This window comes from Labrus mixtus, chromosome 15 (assembly GCF_963584025.1).
Source record: "Labrus mixtus chromosome 15, fLabMix1.1, whole genome shotgun sequence".
Classification (NCBI taxonomy): domain Eukaryota; kingdom Metazoa; phylum Chordata; class Actinopteri; order Labriformes; family Labridae; genus Labrus; species Labrus mixtus.
In genome coordinates, this window is record NC_083626.1 from 23822429 (window position 1) to 23846210 (window position 23782).

The window sequence follows — 23782 nt, forward strand, 5'->3', positions numbered from 1 at the left end:
ACAAAACCAAAAACACTTACCAAGGACAAAACAAATTTATAAGATGTGAAACTAGTAGCCTATATCAAATTATATATATATATATACATATATATATAGATTGTATCAAATGTATATAGATATAAGGATTGTATGAATATATAAAATGTAAATATAGTACATCAAATTGTACAAATAGATATGTATATGTATATATAGATTTATGGATTGTATAAGCTGGTTATATATGTCTGTTGGGTATCGTGCACTTTGGGTTCTTTTCTGTTGAATTGTATTTAATTATTCTTAGTATTTTGCATCTGTTATATTCTTACTGTTGTTAATGTTCTTCTGTGTTTGGTTTATGTTTGCTTTATTCTTGTTTTTGCTGTTTGTCAAAGCACTTTGTAAACCTGTGTTTTTAAAAGGTGCTATCTAAATAAAGTTATTATTATTATTATTATAAATGTATAAATTATAAAAAATCATAGTATATGAAGTTGTATATATGTATGGAAAATCATTGGATTGTAAATATTAAATATAGTATCATAAATATAGTATAGCAAATTGTATATAGATAGATTGTATATATAGAGAGATTATAAGGAACACAAGAAGTTAATTTAATTTAATAAATATTAATTATTGAGCTGTGGAAAAGGGGTAGGATTAAATAAGTTTTATACTTCTTCCTACTCCTTTTCAGGAATATCAATTGAATATATGTAATTTGCTTTTTCTTTTTTTGTGAAATAATTTGAACATTGTTTTTTGTTTATTGTATTTTTGTGCTTTTCATTTTGTTTTGTATTTTTGTTATGTTTGATTTTATTTGATATGTCTGAAATAAATGTAATCAATCAATCAATCAATCAATCAATCAATCAATCAATCAACACTTTTACAATCGCTGAGTCAAATTTACAAGAGGCAGAACACTTTTACCAGTCCGCAAACAAATTTACAAACGACAGAATCTTGACGGAAAGGGAATGTACCGCAACAAAACAAAACAAACAAAATGACCCCCTCACTCGATCACTTCCTACCGGGTCACTTCCGACATTTGGTACATTCCCATTTTGTCAAGATTCTGTCGTTTGTAAATTTGTTTGGGGATCGTAAAAGTGTTAGGGTTAGGGTTAGGGTTAGGGTTAGTGTTTTTGGTTTTGTAATTTTGTTTTCTAAAAATGTAAAAAGGTTTTTCAAAATGTAAATTTGTCTCACATTTGTAATTTTGCTTTGCACTTATCAGCCACCGTATATAACCCAACGTAAGCTGTGAATTAGAAAGCTGAAAACCTTAACATTACAGTCAGAAAGTGAAACCTGCTTACCCAAGTAAGCAGCACAATGGACAGGCTGTCTCTCCTTCTTATCGATGGCACTCAGGTTGGCCCCTTTGTTCAGCAGCAGCTTCACCATCTAAAAGTAAAATTAATGTTTTTATAGAGAAGAAAAATGTAAGATTGTCTCAAGAAACTCCTGAAAACAATTAACTCAGGACTCAGGACTTGGAACCCACTCTGAGCAAGAAGTACTTGGGAAGTTTTTTTTATATACGTATATATGCTGTTTCAACTAAGAGATATCATTAATAACCTGATAAAGCACTCTTGTCGTCTTAAAAGTCACATTATTATGTATTCGTGGCCGACCTTAAATAATAAGGCCCAGACCTGACATGTAGTTCTGTTCAAGTATTTCATACTCCCTCTAAAACACACATTTCCCTAAACAACAAGAAATATTTGTCTATATATCTGATTTGTTTGAAAATAAATAATAGGCTACTAACACATGTGTTTAACACTACAAGGTTTCTTTGTAAAAATATGAAATATGTTGTTTTTGCACATTGCATTTTGCACGTCATCATTATTATCATATAGGCAAGTTTATAGCATAATGAGTTTCACTTATGTTAATCCGCCTCCCACAGATCAGAGGTACCAGTGGTGAAGTAAATATATATGCTTACATTTCAGTAGGCTACTCAGATAACATTTTTGATTTAAAACGTTAGTAGCCCTACTTAGACTTAAAAACTTAGCAGTGATTATTGATACACTTTATTCAAAATATGGAAAGAAAACAAAATTAAGATAACAAAATACGTGCCAAATATGAAAAATCTGGTGGGGCACTGAAATTTCAGAGATTACATTTAAATAGAATAGAATAGAATAGAATAGAATAGAATAGAATTACTTTATTGATCCCAAACTGGGAAATTGTGGCGTTACAGCAGCAGGTTATCCAAACACACAATATGAGTAAAAAACACAATGTTAGCAAATCTAAACACAATATAATATTAAATACAAAGTAAATAAGTACTAAAAACATAAAAACTAAGAATGTTAATATATACAACCAGGATTTAACTAAGCATTACTAGTCTTAAATATGAAGATTAAATATGGAAGATTAAATGTAAATGTGCAAGAACAGAGTTGTAAATGGACAGTATTGACATAAGTTAAAGTGCATGAGTGTAGACATGTTATAAGTAGAAACTATACAATATAACGGTGAGTAGACAGCCAAATGAAGTGAAATTTAGTAGCTCTGTATATATATATATTTATATCTCATTTACTGCACATAGTTCTATTTACATCTGTTTACATCTGTTAGTTCGATCACTGTCCACTCATATCTACTCTTTTTATATTTTGTATTTTAAGTTAAGTTTAAGCTTTAAGTTGTATTTAAATTGACACTTTATATTTAGGTTAAAATGTTTCGTACCTGCACTGTTGTTAATTTACTGCTCTGTGTGCCTTTGAATTGCCCCCCAGGGACAAATAAAGTTTTTTGAATTGAATCGAAATGAAGGGTGATTCAGCACCCCTAAAGAGGGTCTAAATGGCCTTTGGTTAAAATTAATGACTTCTAGCTGTATGAATGTTTCCTGCCATGAACAGAAATGTATTTGATATATGTCAATTTTTCAATTATTTTTCCTAAATAATTGTTTATTTAAATATGTTTTCAGGTAATGACCATAGACTGTAAATATTATATTTAAATATTTATATATTTATATTATGGCAAGCCGTTCAGGAAATTAATATATTGAATGAAACTTTGAATATATGGAATGAAACTTTGAATATATTGAATGAAACTTTGAAAATATTGAATGAAACTCTGAATTTATTGAATTAAACTTTGAATATATGGAATTGAAGCTGATTTCAATTCTCCAAATCCACCAGTTTCATTGTTGTCATCCAAAAGACACCCTGCTGAATATGCTGGTTATGCAAAATGACATTAGCTGAAATATACCAATAGTTTGTTGACCGTCAAAACTTTTTTGAAACAGCTGTTCGTACTCAAAATTATATGAATAATTTTGAATGTAGAATGCGCCACCTTGAAGATCATAGTTCAATTATTGGAACACTTTTACTGCTTATGAGTAGTAATGTTCAACAAAACATTGCTGAGCGCACTTTGTGCATCCATCTTTAGGGATTTTTTTTTTCTCTTACTGAAATGTCAGCTGAAATAACACTACGGACTTCCATTCCATATATTCAAAGTTCCATTCAATATATTCAAAGTTCCATTCCATATATTCAGACTTCATTCAATATATTCAAAGTTCCATTCAATATATTCAAAGTTCCATTTAATATATTCAAAGTTCCATTCCATATATTCAAAGTTCCATTCCATATATTCAAAGTTCCATTCCATATATTCAGACTTCATTCAATATATTCAAAGTCAATTCAATATATTCAGACTTCATTCAATATATTCAAAGTTTCATTCAATATATTCAAAGTTCCATTCCATATATTCAAAGTTCCATTCAATATATTCAGACTTCATTCAATATATTAAAAGTTTCATTCAATATATTAAAAGTTTCATTCAATATATTCAAAGTTTCATTCAATATATTCAAAGTTCCATTCAATATATTAAAAGTTTCATTCAATATATTCAAAGTTTCATTCAATATATTCAAAGTTTCATTCAATATATTCAAAGTTTAATTCAATATATTCAAAGTTTAATTCAATATATTCAGACTTCATTCAATATATTCAAAGTTTCATTCAATATATTAATTGCCTAAACGGCTTGCCATACTATATATATATGATTTAAATATCATATTACAGTCTATGGTAAAGACTCGTCTCTGTAATAGAGCCTCCGAACCACTAGGGGTCAGAGTTTCCCCATAAAGCCGTTAAAGCTTTAAACTGCAGACCAACGGAGAGAAGAAAGGAACAGTTTGTCCCACCGGCGTTTTATTTAGCAGCAGAAGGTCGTCCGCAGCTACGTTGTATTTCACAACAATGAAAAGCTAAAAGTAGCACATTTTTATTTGACTTTGTTACAGTTTGTCGCTGGAGAGGCGGAGTGATGTGAGTATTTGTAGAAAATAGAGGAATGCGGCCGTACGTCGCGTTTTGCTCGGACTCGTTATGAAACAGTTGCTAGCTAATGTTTGCTAACAGCCTGACAGCTCTGATATCGACTGGAGGCGACATACAGGTGATAGTATTTAAGTTAGCCAGCAAATGCTGTTTATCTCGGGGAGTCAGAATTGGCTGACGCTGCGTGTTAATTAGTATATCCTCTGTGAAGTGGGTCGAACCTTGAATCCCAGACCCAGGATCCTCCCCCCCAGTATAGACTGAAGAGGCTGGTTTGATGGCAGCCACGGCCGGTGCCCGCCGGTTACCCATGGGTGTGCGGACCTTCAGTGACTTCCTCCACATTGCCACAGTGGGCTCCCCACGCTCCTGCCGTACAGCTGTTCCTAGAGGATGTCCACGACAAAGCATCAGGTGAGCCTGTCACGCACTCTGCAGGTTATTATTATAACAACACGCAGATAGTCCTTCAGGAGACACACAGGGGACACACAGGAGACACACAGGAGACACACAGGGGACACACAGGAGACACACAGGAGACACACAGGGGACACAGGAGACACACAGGGGACACAGGAGACACACAGGAGACACAGTGCCTCCTTTGGATCGAGAGGTATGAAGAGATAAGGTTACAGTCTCTTACTTAATCAGGGGAGTCACATTTCTGCTTTCCTCAACAGTCTGGGGCTTTGTTGTTGTAATACCCTGGTGTCTTGACTTGTTTGTAAGATAAGATAAGATATACTTTATTCATCCCAGCAGGGAAATGTAGGTGTTCCAGCAGCCAGCATACATACAAACACACAACACATATATATCCCACCCGTACATCAATCAATCAATCAATTTTTATTTGTATAGCGTCAACTCGTAACAAGTGTTATCTCGAGACACTTTACAAAAAGCAGGTAAAAGACCTTACTTATTGTTATGTTATAAAAGAGCAGGTAAAAGACCGTACTTATTGTTATATTACAAAGAGCAGGTAAAAGACCTTACTTATTGTTATATTACAAAGAGCAGGTAAAAGACCTTACTTATTGTTATGTTACAAAGAGCAGGTAAAAGACCTTACTTATTGCTATGTTACAAAGATCCGGCCTATCCATCATGAGCACTTTAGCAAAGCAGCAAAAGTTACAGTGGTAAGAAAAAACTGCCTTATTAAAAGGCAGAAATCTTCGGCCGGATCCCCGGCTCATGACGAAACAGCCTTCACAGGCCTAGACTGTGCCGGGCTTGGAAAGGGATAGGGGGAGAGATGGGATAAGATGCAGGAAGAGGGATAGGGCGCAAGGGGGTGGGGGGAGGCAAGCCGTCCATCAACAATCCATACACAAAAAAAACATGAGCCCACAATACATAGCCAGGATAAAAAAAGTGGTCTAGATGGTCCATGTGCATAAGTAGCTGTTACTCATAGATAACAGTACAAAATACTAGCTCTGCCAGTGCATAGTATGATAGATAAATAAAGAGTTATTATAAAAAAGCAGTCAAGTGTGCAAAATACAGTTTGATATATGCAGCTCAGGCTGAAGTTTAAAAGTTTAAATGTCTTCTGTCCTTACTTAAAGGGGAGTTATGAAATGCAATTGCAGTGCAACATCTAAATCTGCTCCTCGATGATATAGGCCACAATATTTTTGACCAAAGTCAATGTTGGAGCTATTTAATTGTGGTTAGAATTAGTTTTTGTATTTAGTTTACTAAATATTTGGGTGGTGTTGTTTATTTAATTATTCTACACGTTTTCTTTATTTAGAAAAGATTTTGGGTAACGTTTTCTTTTTTGCTAGTTATTTGTTTAGTAAATTTAGTTTTGTATTAGTATTTCTGTTAGGTATTTGGGTAATACTGTGGGCACCGGAGATTATTTCAGTAAGAGGCAGGTAGAGGACCAGCATGCACCTGGGTGGGCCTATTGGTTTTTTTTTTTTACCAGATCAAGAGAGGCAGCGGGAGCCACGATTTTCTTTGTTCTTTTGTTTGTTTTCCTCAAATAAACCAGTAAAATACTGCAGCTCTTGCATGGACATTGGATTTCTTTTGCCTGCGTACATCACATCCCCCATGGTGCATCAGTGGTCATTTGATTATTTTTGATATTAGTTTATTTAGATTTTTTTGTTTTTTTGGACAAATAGCCACTACAGTCAATTTCCAATATTCATTACTGTATGGCCAATATTAGGTCATATTGACAATGCATTTTAGAGATAAGCTCATATCCTTTTATTTATTTTTATTTATTTAACCTTTATTTTACCAGGCAGAATTGCTTGAGATCAAATGACCTCTTTTTCGAGCAAGGCCAAAATGGCAGCAGCAAAAAAAGACAAGACAAACCCAAAAAGAAAGAAAGCACAGACATGAGAAAAAGAGACAAATACAGTCCAGAAGGTGAAGAAGAAGAAGAAGAAGAAGAAGGAGGAGGAGGATGAGAAGAAGATCATGTCAAACAAAAACAAAACACAACACCACAATACACACTAAAAGAACAATTAAGATAAGATCTTAGAAAAATAACATGGACCGCTGACGTTTTGATGAAGGCAAAATAGCCGTGTTCTTTTCTTCCCACAAAAAAATGTGATCATATTCAGAAGGTCATTAGGGACACGTTTCTTTCAAAGCTTCTGTCAGCTTAGGATAAAAGCGTCTGCTAAGTGAATTGTAACATTTCATTATATGATATATTGATGTATTGTTGGTAGTGGTACATTTTTTTTATTTTATGAAGTTTGACACACTGTCACATTTATCATACTGTCAGTGCAGTCCACAGTCAGAAACATTTAATATCATTGACTAGAGAAACATGCAACTTTTTCATGCTGCCAGTGCCACATCACTTGAGCAGTTAAATCCTGTGTATCATAGTGCGTAACACTGAATCACAAATGACACATCTTGCAAGACATTGTTCTGTTTAACAAACGGTTGGATGGATGTCTTGACAAAACAACTTACTCCGTTTTAAAGCCACAATTCTGACGCTGCATAACTACCTCACCAAATAACCAAATGATAAACATTACCGGTATTAATTGATTAAGTATTTTTTGGAGGCACTGGTTTAACTTCTCTACCTATTTTCTCTCTCTCTCTCTCTCCTTTATTCCTTTATATTTCCTGTCTGTCTACATCTGTCCTATGAAATAAATGCAAAAGCCCCAAAATAATCTTTAAAAAAAGTATTTTTTATTATTTTATAACATTACTCTAAATATATAATTGTTTCAACACAATACCCTGTGATACTGTGAAGTTATTTAATGGGAAAATTCTGCCATGCTTGTCTCCAGTGATTAACAATATATTGTTCGGTTTACGTTATTAGCTGCTTGTCAAAATGCTTTTGTCAAGACTCTACAGTCTGGCTACCAGAAAACACATTGCTCAAAGGTTCAACAAGCTAGAGTGGATGTCATTGCATAGCTTTTTTCCTTTTGCAAAACAGGCCCTGCTCAGAAAATACCAGCACACTCACAACACAGAAACCTTCTATTACCTGCTGGACCACTGTTCTCTGTGTACTCATTGAGTGTATTAGCTGAAAACTGGAACGTAGTGGGCCCTTTTTTTTGTTCAGGATTGTGCCTGTGGCGCTTTGAGAATTATTTCTAGAACCTGGCTTACGTGACATTTTCTCTCAACTTTTAGACACTTGTCATCATGTGGCATTTTGATGACAAGAACTCCCCGAGTGCTTTGCCTTCAAGACTGGGACACAATGACAGCTGTTCCTCAAAGCAGAAACTTCATCAGCCTCACCAACAAAAGGAAGGAGTACTCCGAGCGTAGGATCCTTGGGTAATTATCCAGTATGAGCTGATAACAAATGTACCCTCTGAAGTGTTTTTATTCGTTGTTTCCTAACCTTTCAGTGTTTTCGGTCATAGCTTTTCAATGCAGGAAATGTACGATGTGGTGGCCAATGTTGATGAGTACAAGCTCTTTGTTCCCTGGTGTAAGAAGTCCCAGACCGTCATGAAAAGAGCAGGCCACTCCAAGGCCCAGCTGGAAGTAGGATTCCCTCCAGTGGTGGAGAGATACACATCCATGATCACTTGTGTTCGGCCTCATCTGGTCAAAGTAAGTGTCAGAAGCTTCACTGAGTCTGTCTGTTCTGTGAATGAGACAATGTGTTAAATTTATTTTTACGTTTTCAAATGGTTTTTATGTGTAGTGCTGTGATTTAAACAACATGAACTGAGCCAAATGAGACACCCAACACTTTTTTTTTTGTTAAAGCGAGTAGTGGTTGTGGTGTCAACTAGCACGCACTGCTCAAAATTCCTATTTCTAATCACAGTTTCTCTCTTGGTTGTTTTTTCAGGCAGTGTGTACAGATGGGAAGCTGTTCAATCACCTGGAAACCATATGGCGCTTTAGTCCCGGCATTCCTGGTTACCCTCGCACCTGCACCGTAGATTTTTCAGTAAGTAGCCTGCAGTTAGTTCATGTGGTGATTTATTGATTGTGTATCAAACCTTTTGATCCTCTTGATGCATTTCCTCTCACAAGTGTGTCAGGTCAGTATGAAGCTTCAGCCCGCAGACAGCTTAGTAACTAACCTGGCTCCTGGAGAACAATTAAAAAGTTTACCGCATTACATCTATTTTTTAATAGCCATATAACAAACAGAAAAACACTTAATGTTTTCAGAGGTTATTTTATGGTTTTAAATGGGACAATTTATTTGCCAGGAGTTGTGACTTCCTGGAGTCTCAGTTCTGTGAGAACCATATACCACAAAGTTTCTGCGCCTGACAATAAAAAAATCCTCCCATAATTATTTTTAGACCTTCATAGAGAACCAGGCAAACTGTTGCATCGTTTACAATAAGCTACTGTAACTTTGCATTTATTGTACAGAAATGAATGATATTGATATTTGATATGATATTTGACTAATCCTCTCCTGCCGATTTGCACTAAAGAGATTATTATTTTGTATCTTTTACAGATTTCCTTTGAGTTCCGCTCTTTGTTGCACTCTCAGTTAGCCACCATGTTCTTCGACGAGGTTGTAAAGCAGAACGTCGCAGCGTTCGAGCGGCGAGCCTGTAAGCTCTACGGCCCAGAGACTCGCATCCCACGAGAGCTGATGTTTCATGAGGTGCATCAAACGTGATCTCAGCCGCTCTAATTTCTCATCTGGCCTTAAATCATACCAACCTTTATTTTGCCCATCCATACGACCCTGCATGAAGCGGCTTATACGACATAAACTCCAAGTCTCCCCCACTTCAAAGACATGCGACCCTTCGCATTATGTTGGAGTTCTTGCCTCAACATAGTGTTACTTATCTCCACCTCCTTGTGTTTAGTCTGTCCACTTTCTGTCTACCTCCACCTAAGGGATGCTTTTTCTGCTGAAGGAACCCGTCATTTCTCTCACTTCATGGCAGTTCAATCTGTATTTCTGTGAACAAAACAGTAAATAATTCCAAAATCATGTTACCAATGGTAGAGAGTCGACTATTATTTAAAACAAATAGCACAGTGACACGGAAAAGAACACTTTTTTTAAAAAAAAGTCTTCGACTCTAATCTGAGGTCACCTGTCATAGTTCACTGTGACCTCAAGTTTCTTTCCACACTGACACTTCATCAGGTCAAAGTGTGTCCTGTTTGGAGATCACTGTTACACTTGAATCAGCTCATTATACTGTATTAGGATCGCTTAATCTTTGCCTTTTACTTTACCCTTTTAGATTAAATATTTAATGTATAGTTTGAGTTATAGGAGTGATTTTGGTGCAAAACATAATTAATTTCATCCATTTTAAATCCATTATATGCACATTTTAGACTTTTTATTGGGGATGTAGTGTGAAATGTGCCACGTTGAGTGCATTGAGATTTTTGTCGCCGGAAGCTGTGACACTACAATAAAAAGGCAATATTAAGTGTAAAGGGTTAAATGTCCATTTAGATCAAATAGACTGCGCCCTTAATTGCCTTTAGGTTTGGGAATTGAGGCTTAAACTTGCCTGTTGTGCTGTGATGGTTGTGTTTTTGAACATTGAGACTTGGTCTTCAAATTTCAATCATGCCTTTTATAATACAGCCCAGCAATAAAAGATTCAGGGGGAACTAGAGTCACTTTGCACAAACTAGAGCACCTAAATGGATCCATGGACTTACGGGATAGAACTGTGAACTGCAGAAAATTGGATAACAACAAGGATACATTTGAATTAAAAAAGTTAAGTACAGGTGATATCCACAGATGTAACGAGCAATGTGTAAAAGAATCAGTCCAAAGTTTCCCGTCTTTGCTATTTTTATTTTGCAGTGTATCTCCTGAAGGTCATCAGGAGGATGAAACTCCTGCCATGGAAACCGTGTGACTCTAAAGTCTACTGTTGGGCTGTAGAATAAAGCATTATCAATCTTCACACTGTTTCTGGGTTTCTTATCTGATGGGATTTTGCCGCGTTTATTGAACACATTATGATGCATGGGTGAAGTTTTAAAACAAAGAAATGTCACCAACAGTTACGTTATGTTTGGCATTGTAAGGACATGATGTCTACACTTCACTGTTTGATTCATAAGTCAGTAGCCCGTGGCATTATTTCATTTAAAGGGCTCAGCTGAATAATTGATTTTTTTGAAGGTGACAGATTTGTTGATGGAGGAGGTGTAATGGAATAAGGCTGTCCTCATAACAGACAGGTCTTACATCCATTCTCAAGTCTCAAACTAAAAAAAACTAAAAACTTTTAAATCTGGATTTTGATTTTAAAGCTGATGGGGAGTGAAGGGATAGTGAATCATCAATGCATGAAGAATGTTTTGTGTTACATTGTTTACATTAAATCACTGTTGCATATAAATAAATAAACCACCGTTTGTAGGATTGTAAAAATGGAGTGTTATATCTTTAATAAAATCTGTTAACTCTTTGATTCCATATTCTCTTCAGGCATGCTGTTCATATCGTTAGTAAAGTTGCATCATGGAAGAGAATGCACCTTGGCTAAAGGCTTTTTTTATTTTGTTAGATGTTTATTTTCAGTATGATATAAATACATTGATTTTATGCCAACTTTGATTATCCTAGGTGCCAATGCTGTGTACATCTTACACATTGAAAACATGTAAACATCAAAACCTTTGACAGGTATGTGATCACCTGAGCCCTCCGTCCCTAACCTACCTTGTGTCCTATTCTCACTCGACGACTCATAGTGAACCTTGTATGTAAATAAGTATGGAAACGTATTACAATCACTGACTGAAGAGTTGCTACAATAGAATATATTGCCATATTTTTGCAGTCCAATCACTTATTTGTATGTTGCAAGCTAAAATGTATCTGTGTAAATACTGTGTGTGTGTATCTCAGAGCTTTATTATTTAAATAAAAAAGGCAGATGGAGTTGGTGTGCAGTTTCTTTGTTAATTGCCTTTCTGTATATTTTTGCATAAAGAAATTTAAAGGGGCAGTCAAATATATTTAGATGAGGCTTTGTCACTGTTGATGCACACAGGGAGCGGAGATGTGAGTACAGTGGCCGAGGGGACAGGCAGCTGACCGACAAGAAACCAGAGCACAGTGATGGTATGTGGGCCAGTTATTAATAAACAGCCAAAGGAGGGGTGTTGTATTCAGACCTGGGATCTTCCTTCTTGATCTTGTCCATTTTTTTTTTAAATTACCTACGCAGAGCTATCTCATCAAAAGCCGCAAGGACAGTAAGGAATTTGCTGAATAACACAAGATTCAGCTTGACCAATCAAATTTGAGCTTGATGTGTCAATCTTCTGAGGTGTCTGTTGCACATGTTTGCAGTTTCATTTTTTGGTTTCTGGTTCAACTGTGTTTTCCTCAGTTGAATTAATTGGCACTTCTTTTGTGTGAAGTTGACACAGTCGATCTTATCACCCCATAGTCCAACATCTTAAAACACACAAGCAGCCCTGTCCAGTTCCAGCTGCCACTGAATTTGCAGTATTTAAATTTCAGTAAAGGAAAACAGGATCATTAATATAAACCAGATGATTGATAAAAACCCAGCTGTACTTGACTGGAACTTCCATAAACCATTAAACAAATGACACCAAGAAGTGTTAATAAAAACCTTTATTATTTTCCATTTTTTGTTAAGTTTTCCAATATTTGCTCTTCCAAGCTTTTCTTGCCCTTTTGACCTATCCAGCCCGTCCCCAAAGTGTGTCTCTGATAAATCCGTCTGCACTGAAATCTCACGGTTATCATGTACAACCTTTATGTTCCTCTACGATCAAAATAACATCTCTAAATGAACCCCCTGCCGCATGGAAGAACACCAAATTAAACACACTGACTCGCACACCTCGTGCCTGATACAGCCAGAAGGAAGATGGTAGCAGAGCGGAGAGATTTTGAACGTCTCGAGTGAACTACTGACGAACAAGTATGAAAGAAAGATGCAAGAGCTTTAACTACACAAACATGGAGTGTCGACAAACCCAGAACTTAAGAGCAAGCTTGAAACATTCAAGTGAAACACCTGAAGAAGAAAAAAAAAAAAAAAAAAAGCACCGGCTAGGCCCTCAGAGCTAGGCAAGACATCGTGTATGTACAAGATAGCTGCAGTTTTCTCTTTTTGTTCTTTGTCTGAATCTCGCAGTGACACCGGACACTACTACAACGTGTTTAAACTGTGGTAATCATTGTGGTTATTACAAGCAAGTGATCGCACAGAGCTCATACATTCAAGCTATACATATATATACCTATGTACACAAAGTATAAATAAAACCACAAAATGAGAACCCAAAGATCATCATTTTATACATATTCATCACAAAAAATAAACTCCGTCAAAGGGGACACAATCAAACCTGGAGGGGTTTCTACCGCTACTAATTAGGAAATCCAATCAAGCAAGTGCTCATTTTGGAGTAGATGATGTTTAAAGCGCTCTCCTGTGGGGAATAACAAACACACACTCAAATAAGACAGAACTTTAACTCATAAAGCCTCGCCCCCCCAACCCTACATCCCACCTTTTTTTTTCTTTTTTTTTAATTCAAGCTTGCTCTTAAGGATTTGTTACAGGCTGCCAATTACAACACCCTTTGCTCAAATATTCATTATTACTGTGACTGTACATTATTCATGATTCTCTACCATTCAGAAGACCCTGTCGGAGCCGAGAGACACTTTAAAAACAGGAGAGCATTTTAAAGAGAGAGAGAGAGCAGAGAAAAAATAATGAGAAATAAAAGAGTTATTTTGATCATAGAGGTAATACAGGTCATCATTACAAGAAAAAACAAACCTAAAAGTTGGAGAAAAGGGGGAGAACAAAGATTTAAAGGGGCAGTATCTTTTAAGTGGTTTGAATGTTTTGAGACTCTTGATCAGCGTGTTAATTTTACTTGTCAGGACCATTTTATTTCTAATCTGGAGTGTTCATACGTGGGAGTGAGATGCATGGATAGACTGGGTGGGATCTGGAAACATTGCATAGAAGAAACTAAGATGAGTCTTAACTTGGGGGGGGAATCTTTTGCTTTTGGATATCCTAAAACGAATTTCTGCATCAGCCAAAAGCAGGAAAGGGGTCTAGCTTTAGATCTAACAAATAGAGGGGGAGGATTAATTCACTCCCTCAAGTCCCTTTGAATACCTCTGCCTATTCATAGTTCAGATCCAGTGCCGATCAACACGTGTGCACTGCACGGGGGGGAAATCTTAGTGATGCTAGCAGACGTCTAATGGTACAAACTTTGAGCCTACTGTGGGTTACATGTGTGTGTGTGTCTGAAGTTTTCACCTCTTGTAGAGATTTGATGGGAAAACGGCTCAGTGGTTAACTAAACACACTTTAAACACTAATGTTGAGACGATTTTAAAAAGGCCCATCTTTTGTGAAATGACATTAAAAGCGTACTGTCTCTTTGAATCACATTAAATCCCTGGGGTTGGAAATGACAGGGGTCAACTTTTGTCTGCGTTTTTTTTTTTTTTTATATTTCCGACTCCTCCCACCCTCCACACTAACCCCCAAACTCCTTTCAGGTGCTTCTTCAACCTGACTTGACTCCCACCAGTGTCATCAGTCCATCTGTGCTCATGGACTTGGGGCGCTCCAAGGGGAAGCCCAGAGCTCTACTCCACACCAGCTGAGCCAACACGCCGAGGGCTCGGGACACGCCGAACAGCACTGTGTAGTAGTTCATCTCAGTCATTCCATAGTACTGAGCAGACAGAGGAAAGAGAGGTATGTCAGGACCTGAATTAGTTACTAGACCTTGATAAATCGACAGATTATAAAAATATTGTACAGGAACATGTGGTCCGTCCAATCAACCATATAATGCAGAAAACAATGCAACGGAGCGTTTCTAAAAGCTGTCATTATGTAGTTTATCCAGCAGAGGGAGCTCTAACCCCATAGACTACAAACTTCAGTACCGTCTGCAGCACATGTAGCAAAGGATCACAGCTGAGAAGACAGTTCCTCTGCTAGAACTTATTTAAAATTAAAATTATATTGATTTTACCAAAGCAGCTTTCTGAAAACCCCTACATCATATTTGTACAACACTGGTGCAAAAGTAATTATTTAATGAGAGATATCTCGATAATCGATCCATTATTGACATGCTCTAATTAAAAGCCATCACAGGTGTGTTACCTGCAGCAGAACTCCACTGTGGGCGTCCACGTTGGGCCAGGGGTTCTTGGCCTTGCCCTGCTCTAGGAGCACGTTGGGTACAATCTTGTAAAGCTGGGCAACCAGCTTGAACATGGGGTCGTTGGGCAGGTGCTTCAGGGCAAACTCGCGCTGGCAGGCGTAACGTGGGTCAGTCTTCCTCAGGACAGCGTGACCGTAGCCTGGCACAACCTGTGAAAAACAGTATGAACTTTCCTGAACTGTGCTAAGATCATTCCACTTCTCAACTCCTTGAAATCTTCTCAAAGACTTTTTAAAACAACCATTAAGTAATAAGTTTTGAATTTAAAATCATTGAGGCTTCAAGAGGATACAAGCCTATTGAATACTAACGAATAGCCCTTTAGAAAATTATTTCAACAGTGAGTACTTAGGCCATTCTTACATTCTTCAGTGTTACTTATAGGACTAGAATTAGTTTTGAGTTTGGTCTTTACCCTTCCAGACTTGAGTGTGTTCCAGATGTAATCCCTCATCATCTCATCAGACACCTCTCCACCCATCTCCTTCTGCAGGGCAGTGAGCCACACCAGCACCTCCTGTGATATGGACAAGAAAATACACATTAATGAATTAGGACTGACTTTCAACAGTTTGTAAAAACCCCGGCAGGAGGGCAGACTTTTCTTTCTTTTTTTTTTTTTTTTAAACGGCCATCTTGAATGCTTAGTAGCAGTAGCCAAGTCATTGCCTAACAGTGAAATATGCAGTTAAAAGATTAAGCTAATAATAAAATTGGCTAAATGTATTTAAGTTGGAACTTTGACAACTTGTGAGCTTCCTCCGCACGCTGACAAACAAGCTGAGGAGCTGAGTCAATAAACTCAATAATAGGATTGAACACTGACGCAGCTTGTGACAAAGAACAGTTCCAATAGGCCTTTTTCTCAGTCACATTATGAATTGTTAAGTATGAAAGCTAATAAATTTATTGCTTCACAGTAAGCCTCGACAGTGTGACAGCCAGCTGGCATGAAGAAACCAGGACCCTGAAATTAAACCGACTATACACCTTATAAACTCTAAGTTGCATTAAATGACATACATCTTGAATTCTTTTACAAGAAACTTAACCGGCTAAGTTTTATCTATTGACCTCATACTTGTGCTTTTAATTGAGACATATCAAAAATGTTTTTGTAAAAAGGCCTATTGGGAGACTACTGTTCCTGAGAGCAGCTAATAAACAGTGCCTTACACAAAACATCTTGTGCATATTGTGTAAGTAACGATGATGAATGCTTGGTACAAACCTGATTGGCCAGACCGTGCAGAGGACCGGCCAGACCATTCATGGCAGCGCTGAAGGACAGGTAAGGGTCAGACAAGGCGCTACCCACCAAATGGCTGGTGTGGGCACTGACATTGCCTCCTTCATGGTCACTGTAAAATAACAAATATATCATTTAGAAATCGGTATTTCAGCACAAGTAGATTCATTCACCAGTCAAATTCTTTTCATTTGAGTATCATTGTATTACACTAGCAGTTCTCTTTCTGGCTGTTACCAGCAGAGTGTGCTGTATGGATTATAACAAGCATGATCCCTCTCCAGAGCGTCAAGCGGTGTTGCAGAACATGCGCAGTTACTTTCCAGTTGAGTGACCATTTTGTCTTCATTATAATTTATCTCTTTTCTACAAGTGTTTGATAACTGCATTTTAGGGATCAACACAATAAATGTGTAGACACACATATATTTCTACAGATTGAACATAGATCTAAGAAAGATATCGACAATGTATATCGGTATCAGAATTTTTCAGTCACCAATATTGATATCGGCCCAACAAAATTCTATATTGGTCGGCCCTAATAATGATGATGCTCCTGTAGTGAGTGAAATGTAAGTCAAACATTGGACAACTCTCTATTATAGAGAGGATAACGGATAGAGTGGAAAATTGAGGAGGGAAAGGCTGGAACATGGGCCCTCAGATTGGTGGACCACAGCCTCCATACGTAAGGTACAACCTCACCGCTAAGCAACCAGTGCCCCAAAACTGATCATTTTAAATGTTAGTGTTCTGCAGCCTTGTGAAGTGTTCCCTGGGCATAAAAGAAATGTTGTAGATTTACTGTTTGAAGTGGAGTCTAGCTCTTCAAACATTTCATCATGCTTTGCTTGAAGCGCAGCATTTCATCTATATTAAGTTGCGTGGCTTTGATCCCGGTGTGACGAGAAACAGAAACCTCAGAAAAAGGGTGAGAAGCCTGTGTCAGAACTCAAAGTTAGTTTTATCATCCCATAGATCCGGTTGAACTTGTACCTGTGGATTGTGAGGTAGAGCCTCATCAGCTCAGTGAACTGGGTGTCGCTGTAGCCCAGCATGTTGGTGAAGTTGTGGGACCAGTCAAGGTTGGAGTCGATTGCTCCGATGCTGCTGCCTTCGCGGTACAGGTTGCGGTAAATCTTGGCTGCAATGCATGGCAGCTTGGCGATCAAGTCCATGGAGTCTTCATAGACAAACTAAGAGAACCAATTTATACAGATTTAGAAACATTGAACCAGACAAAAGTAAATGTTAAATACATATTTCAATCCCAGTCCTAGATTTAAAAATGTGGTATGATTTCTGTGCTGATGATGCTAACTCACCTCCCAGTACTTGGTCTTGTGGACACCCTCAGAGTAAGCCCGTGCAAAGCTGCTCTCACTGTTCAGAGCTGTGATGGCGGCGCTGAACTGAGACATGGGGTGGAGGTTTGTGGGGAAGTTATCCAGCATGGTGACAACGTGAGAGGGAAGTGCTGCTCTCTTTGCCCACTCTTTGGACACCCAGTTCACCTGGAGGAAAGGAGTACACGGTATTAAGTGGGGGATCTCTGAAACATTTCTTCTTTTCCTCTCTCCACACTTCAGGTTTACACGGGCCTAAACTGTCCAAGAGCTATGTTTCTGTTTAGCAACATCCTGAGCTGCCATATTTGACTCGATACAATTCATTCACTCAAAAAGACAAAGGTTAAAAGTTAAAGCTACGTCTTCAGAAAAAAAGATCTAGTAAGCAGAAAAGAGAAAGCTTATCAGTAAAGTTGTCCTCATACAACCCCCTGGGCAGATAGCTGGCAGCAATAAAATGCCTGTTTAAAAGCAGGAACAAAGTCTTCTTTTGTAGTTATAAAACAATCTCAAGTTCCTATAAGATGTTGTTCTGGAGTCATACATATTTTGACCACCTTCCAATGTGTATCACAAGCCAACACTTAACATCTCATCCCTCACATATGATTAAATCCCTCTTTGAATTGACTAGAAACATGTACGTCACCTGCTTTAACACTTATTATTCAGCAGGAATCCTTCATTCTAAAAATGGCAAAACACTATGAGGACATTCTGTACAAATCTGCACAACAGAGTCTGAGACACCAGTTATGACAGATGGAGAGAGTGAACAGCCATCCAGTAACTGAAGCTCTATTGTATTAATGATTGCAGCTCGAGGATTTCTGCTCCACTCACCTGCTCCTCAGTGGGCACTTGTCCTGTGACCAGCAGCCAGAATAGACCCTCCGGCAGCGGCTCCGCGCCTCCTGGAGCTTTGGGCAGCAGCTCCTGACACTCTGGGATGCTGTATCCACGGAAACGGATGCCCTGTTAGTGAATGGAGAGAGGGGAAAGAGGCCAAACTTACTGTAAACAAATCCATATTTAAATTATCCTGAAATGCACCATCCAGTCAATGTTGGCAAGCAGCCAACATGAGCTCTACTAATTAAATTTGGTTAATTAAAAATCTCACAAGATACATGACGGCTCTTTGCTTCAGTAAGAATGCAATCAAGAGAAGTGTCTACCGGGCAGGCTACTCTACAAGGGGCTTAGATAGTTCAATACATTACACCACTGTTAAGATTCATAACATTTTCTGCCACTTTCAAAGCATACTGACCTCGTCAGGATCCAGTACGGAGGTCTCATATACCAGACCCTTCATGCCCCTCATACCTCCATAGACCTGTGAATGAGCACAAAGACATATTACATGCGTTGCATAGATTGTCTATTCAGTAGGGCATTTGCAGTAACCACAGCTGAATTACATTTGGATCTTTAAATAGATTATAAATGGTTACAACTAGCTTTCAATCGCTAAATGGCTGCTCTGACTTTAAATCTGAAACTGCCAATGTTGGTGATCAACAACTTCTGTAAAGACTAACAAAAATAGCACAATTCCTTCTGACATAATGTATGCATTTTTACTGCGAGTGAAGGTGTTCAGACTGAAATCATGTCAAAAAATACAATAAAATTCCCATGAATACTGAGCTGAGATTAAATATTGGAGTGATTGAAAAGCTAAAGATGATGAAGCAGTTTTTGCAGTGGTGTATCATGTAAAAATGCAAGCAATCAGCTATTTGCACTGTACAGTAAAGGGGCTGAGTGACTCAGCTAAAACATCTCTGCTATCAGTCAGAAGAGGAACTTCTACTGTGACCTCTCAGGGAGCTGACCAAACAGTGATACCTGACAAAGTAAACAAGGCTGGGCAGGCTGAGACAGATTAGTGAAGCCAATATGCCATGTCTGCTCTATATAATGACCTACATTCTCCAATATCTATTAATAAAGTAGATCAGAAGAACTTCGCTTTGTGGTTCACATTTATTCTGATCTGCTGACACATGCAACAACATGATAATTGTGTTAACGTCACAAGTTACTCACCATATCAACAGTAACCTGTCCTATGTTGGTTTTGCCATACTGTTGTTTGAAGTTCTTGATTCTGGTCTGTTCTTTTGGGATGAGGTCTGCCAGAACATCCTTCAGATTCTATAAAAACAAAATTTAATCGGTCACAACTTTGGCTTAATCAAACATCTAGACTTAAAACAATCATCCAATGTGAACTGGGGTTCATTACAGAGAATTTATGGAAACATTTAATTGAAAAAGAAATCCCCATGTAGCTTCACCAGGTTATTATATTTTATAAATACTTAAGGGAACACAGAGGGAAACCAGAGCCTTTTCCAAGTACAGTTAACATATTCTTTTAAACTACAGATTAATAGTGTTTGAAATCTGAAGCCAGCAGACAACCCTGGAGTGAACAGAGAGTACTTACTGTTGTTGATGCGCTGGCATGTCTGGCAGCCACAAGGAAGGAGGCAGCATTCTGTAAACACACACCAACGACAAACACAATTTTGAGTTTTTAGATTTAGTGTCACAAATTGAAAGAAAGGGGGAAGGCAATGGCAGGATTTGAAGTCCCTGTAACAAGTAAACCAAAATAAACCCTAGCAGCTTGACAATACAATATACAATACTGTTTAAGGTCCAAGCTACTTTCTTACCAGTTAACCAAAACAGACTAAGAGTCAATCTTTCATTTTTTAGTTCTTCAAATTATAATTATGGGTTCCATTTACCCTGCAGTATATGATTAATGTTAAAAGCAATTTATGGATCTGAATTATTAATCCTTGCCTCCATATAATAACATGCACTGTGCTTCTCCTCTCTGCTGCATAACCTCAAATCTTTTTGCCATCCTTTCTTTAAATGTATCGAGTCCAAAACTTATCTTGCCTTCATTAGTATCTCTATTGAAAAATAGACTTTAAGTGTCTGGAGAGGCCACGCCAAAAAGCTGCAACAAGTAACAACTGGTGAGGACGTACCCCAAGACATTCTTCAGTTGATGCTAAAGAATGTGTCCTGCCATAGAGGGCTTTAAGGTGTGTAACTGATGAATAATGTTGTGATTCATACAAACAAATATTACCCAACTTCTGTGTAACAGCACAGTGTGTGCTTTAAAAATCTCTCTCAAACTCACTCACACTTGGAGACTGAACTTCGGAATAGGCTGCAGGTCTAAATCCATTCCATTACCTGTCTAGTCACAACTTATACGACACACTGGGTCATTAAACATGTGAATTCCTGATGCTTCAGTTTTGGGCTTAGATACCTAGTACTGACTTCCCAACACATCGACATCACTACTATCTCAAATCTGTTTTCATAGGTGCTAGGTCTCAGTGGCAGCCAGAAAAAAATCCATGCTGTCAGCATAGCAAAAACTGCTTTGTTTAGAGCGTTTATTGTATTTTCTGGTGAAACTAGTTGACTTCTTTGTTGGATTAATAATGATGGTATTGGTGGGGTGCAGATGTCCAAATACTAAGATCGCACCCCATGTACGTAGGCTATAGTCCTCAAAGCGGATGACCCGGGTTTGAATCCAAACTGCGGCTCCATACTCGAATGTCATTCCCCACTCTCTCTCCCTGATTTCTACTCTACCTCCTGCCCTATCAAATAAAAGCAAAAAAGCCCCATAAAAATATTTAATAAATAATAATGTGTGCAAGGAAATCCATACACACAGATCCCACATTTTAGGTGGCACTGGAGGTATTTCCTTACTGGCATCAGTGTCATAAAAACACAAACAAATCTGATTTTTAAGGCACTTTTTTGCAAGTGTTTGGAGACTGTGTTGGACGCTCAGTTACAGTAGTAGGGAGTCAGGCTTGCTGTTACTCAGTACTGAAACAGGACTCCTCTGAAAGCTTGTTAAAATCATCAATGGGAGAGGAGGGAGGAGTTTTAGAGATAGGGGACAGCTCAGCTGGACCTGCTGCCAATAGGATACCTCCCCCTAACTCAAACTGGTTGTGAGAGTAGAAAAGGGACCAACTAGACTTGCTGAAACAAAAGGAAGGATCTCGTGTCACCACACACACACTCTACACAGCTGACAGATTATGTAACAGCTCAGGCTGGGGTCTTAAATATAGAGCGCCAGTTTCACTCTGTCACTCCTAGCTTCCTGCTGAGGAGAAAGGTTAGAGAAAAAACACAGAGGGGTATAGGAGAGGCAGTGTTACAAAGACACATAAATAAATGTGTGACTAAACTTTATCTTAGGTAAACAAAAGTAACCATACAAAACAGCTTGAGCAGGAAACCTTAGTGTAAAACACGTGTTTTTGTCTGTCAGGACTTTGACATGTTAAAAACTATGCTTTCCACTTATATAATTACTGAAGTTAGTTCAAAAAAGAAAATACTTTTTCAAGCATTAACATGTTTTCCAACACAAAAAAAAATGGACAGCTAAGTTTCTATTGGGAAATGAAATCCTCTGAGGCAATAAACTGTCACAAGCTTGTATTTTGCCCTTGATCCAAATCTTGTGAATCACATGATTTTCAGTCATAATTCAGAAACAAAAGATTTCTGAAGCTAACTATTCAAAAGTACACTCAGTTTACTGCACATATTGCACAAGTTTACTTTTTCTTTAAATTTTATTTACCATTTTGTTTTGTACCTTTTGCACAATTACTGTAAATATTATTTATCTTATCTTATTTTGGTTGTATTGCACCGTGGGACAGAGACAAACGCAATTTCGATTCCACTGTATGTCTATCATATTTTGAAATTGACAATAAAGTTGACTTTGACTCATGATCCAGACATGATCCATAAAACGCAGCTAACTAATAATTGCCCTGTGCAAAGATTACAACTGATAAGAGAGAGAGGGTGAGTGTGACACAGGTTATCTACATAATCCTAATTACAAAACTAATATCTCCTCTTCTGGTCTGTACAGGGTTCAAGGAAAGACAGGAGGAAGAAAAAATACAGAAAGCGATAAGGAGTTCTTCAGCTGTGGAAGACAAGGTTGATATCAGGGTCATGTAAGTGTAAATAGTCTGTGCTGAGAGGTCAGTGGAGGAAGACACTAGGTTACAGTCAGCATGGGAAGAGAATTGCTTCATAACTGGCAGTGTTTCAACAAGAGGGTCTAATCACAATAATCATGGTATAATTATGAAAAACCCCTTTTTTTAAATACGTTTTAATTGCCATACGGGTGAAATATGATTACATATTTCAATTCAATATTAGATGAGTACATTCACATTAAAATACTTGTTTCTGCATTGTTTCATTAAGTGAACCTGCAGGAGAAAAAAACAACATTTTCTTTAAGTCACATTAATTAAAATTGTTTAAAATTTTAAAGGTGAAGGTCAACGAGGGGGAGAAGAAACACAAAGTGAAAGCTGCAGTGTTCAAGCAAATTATAGTTTCTGTAAAATGTACTGTTTGTGTTTTTCATTGGTAATTAATAATAATGAAAGGAAGTCGTGCAGAGACACCAGGTTAAATGTGGTCCCTTGCTGCTCCTCGTCCTGGTGTGGCATTACCAGGCCAGCACAGGAAGCTACGGCTCGGGATGCTAACAGAAAGCTAAGTTCAGAAACACTTCAACGACACCGTGTAAGCTTTCTAGAATTAAAAAAAAGCAAGAAATGACGGCTTTTACTGAAAAAAGACAAAGGTAAGAATGTATTAAAGCCAAGTTTGAGAAACAGCGTTTCACAATTTTGGTTAGGAAGACTAAAATATCTTTGCCATTACGTCGTTAGCATGGCTAGCCTAACGTTAGCTTTCAAGGTAACGAATCACACCTTTCGGTAGCTTAAGTGAACTCAAGGCCGTTAATCTTCTTACCTTTGAATTGAGGAGTTTCGGCGCTAGCCTGCTGACTGACAGAAAGGACATTGTGTCTGTGTTGTGACCTGTTATTACCACTTAATCTTTTTTACAACTAAGAAAGCCGCTGCCAGTGCACCGCGGAGTTGGTTGAAGGTGCCCCTCCAGAAAGCAGAAGGTTGAAGAGGGATTCTGGCCACGCAAAGTAGCAGCGTGGCGATTGG

The 23782-nt window shown here is 37.8% G+C and overlaps 2 protein-coding genes across 2 annotated transcripts; one reads left to right on the forward strand and one right to left on the reverse strand.

The window, feature by feature from the left end:
* The first annotated feature begins 4351 nt into the window (after nt 1–4351).
* On the forward strand, nt 4352–11790 carry coq10a (coenzyme Q10A). Its single transcript, XM_061057892.1, has 5 exons — nt 4352–4802; nt 8061–8210; nt 8300–8492; nt 8737–8838; nt 9367–11790. The coding sequence occupies exons 1-5, from the start codon at nt 4666–4668 to the stop codon at nt 9532–9534; spliced, it is 750 nt and encodes a 249-aa protein (XP_060913875.1). The 5' UTR covers nt 4352–4665; the 3' UTR covers nt 9535–11790.
* Nucleotides 11791–12480: 690 nt separating this feature from the next.
* Nucleotides 12481–23737, reverse strand: cs (citrate synthase). The gene is made up of 11 exons (XM_061057890.1): nt 23577–23737; nt 20161–20211; nt 19758–19865; nt 18976–19041; nt 18546–18677; nt 17679–17867; nt 17350–17549; nt 16333–16462; nt 15517–15618; nt 15041–15250; nt 12481–14600 (listed from the first exon to the last, which is right to left on the reverse strand). Exons 1-11 carry the CDS (start codon nt 23625–23627, stop codon nt 14430–14432), a joined length of 1410 nt encoding a protein of 469 aa, XP_060913873.1. The 5' UTR covers nt 23628–23737; the 3' UTR covers nt 12481–14429.
* Between the last annotated feature and the right edge of the window lie 45 nt (nt 23738–23782).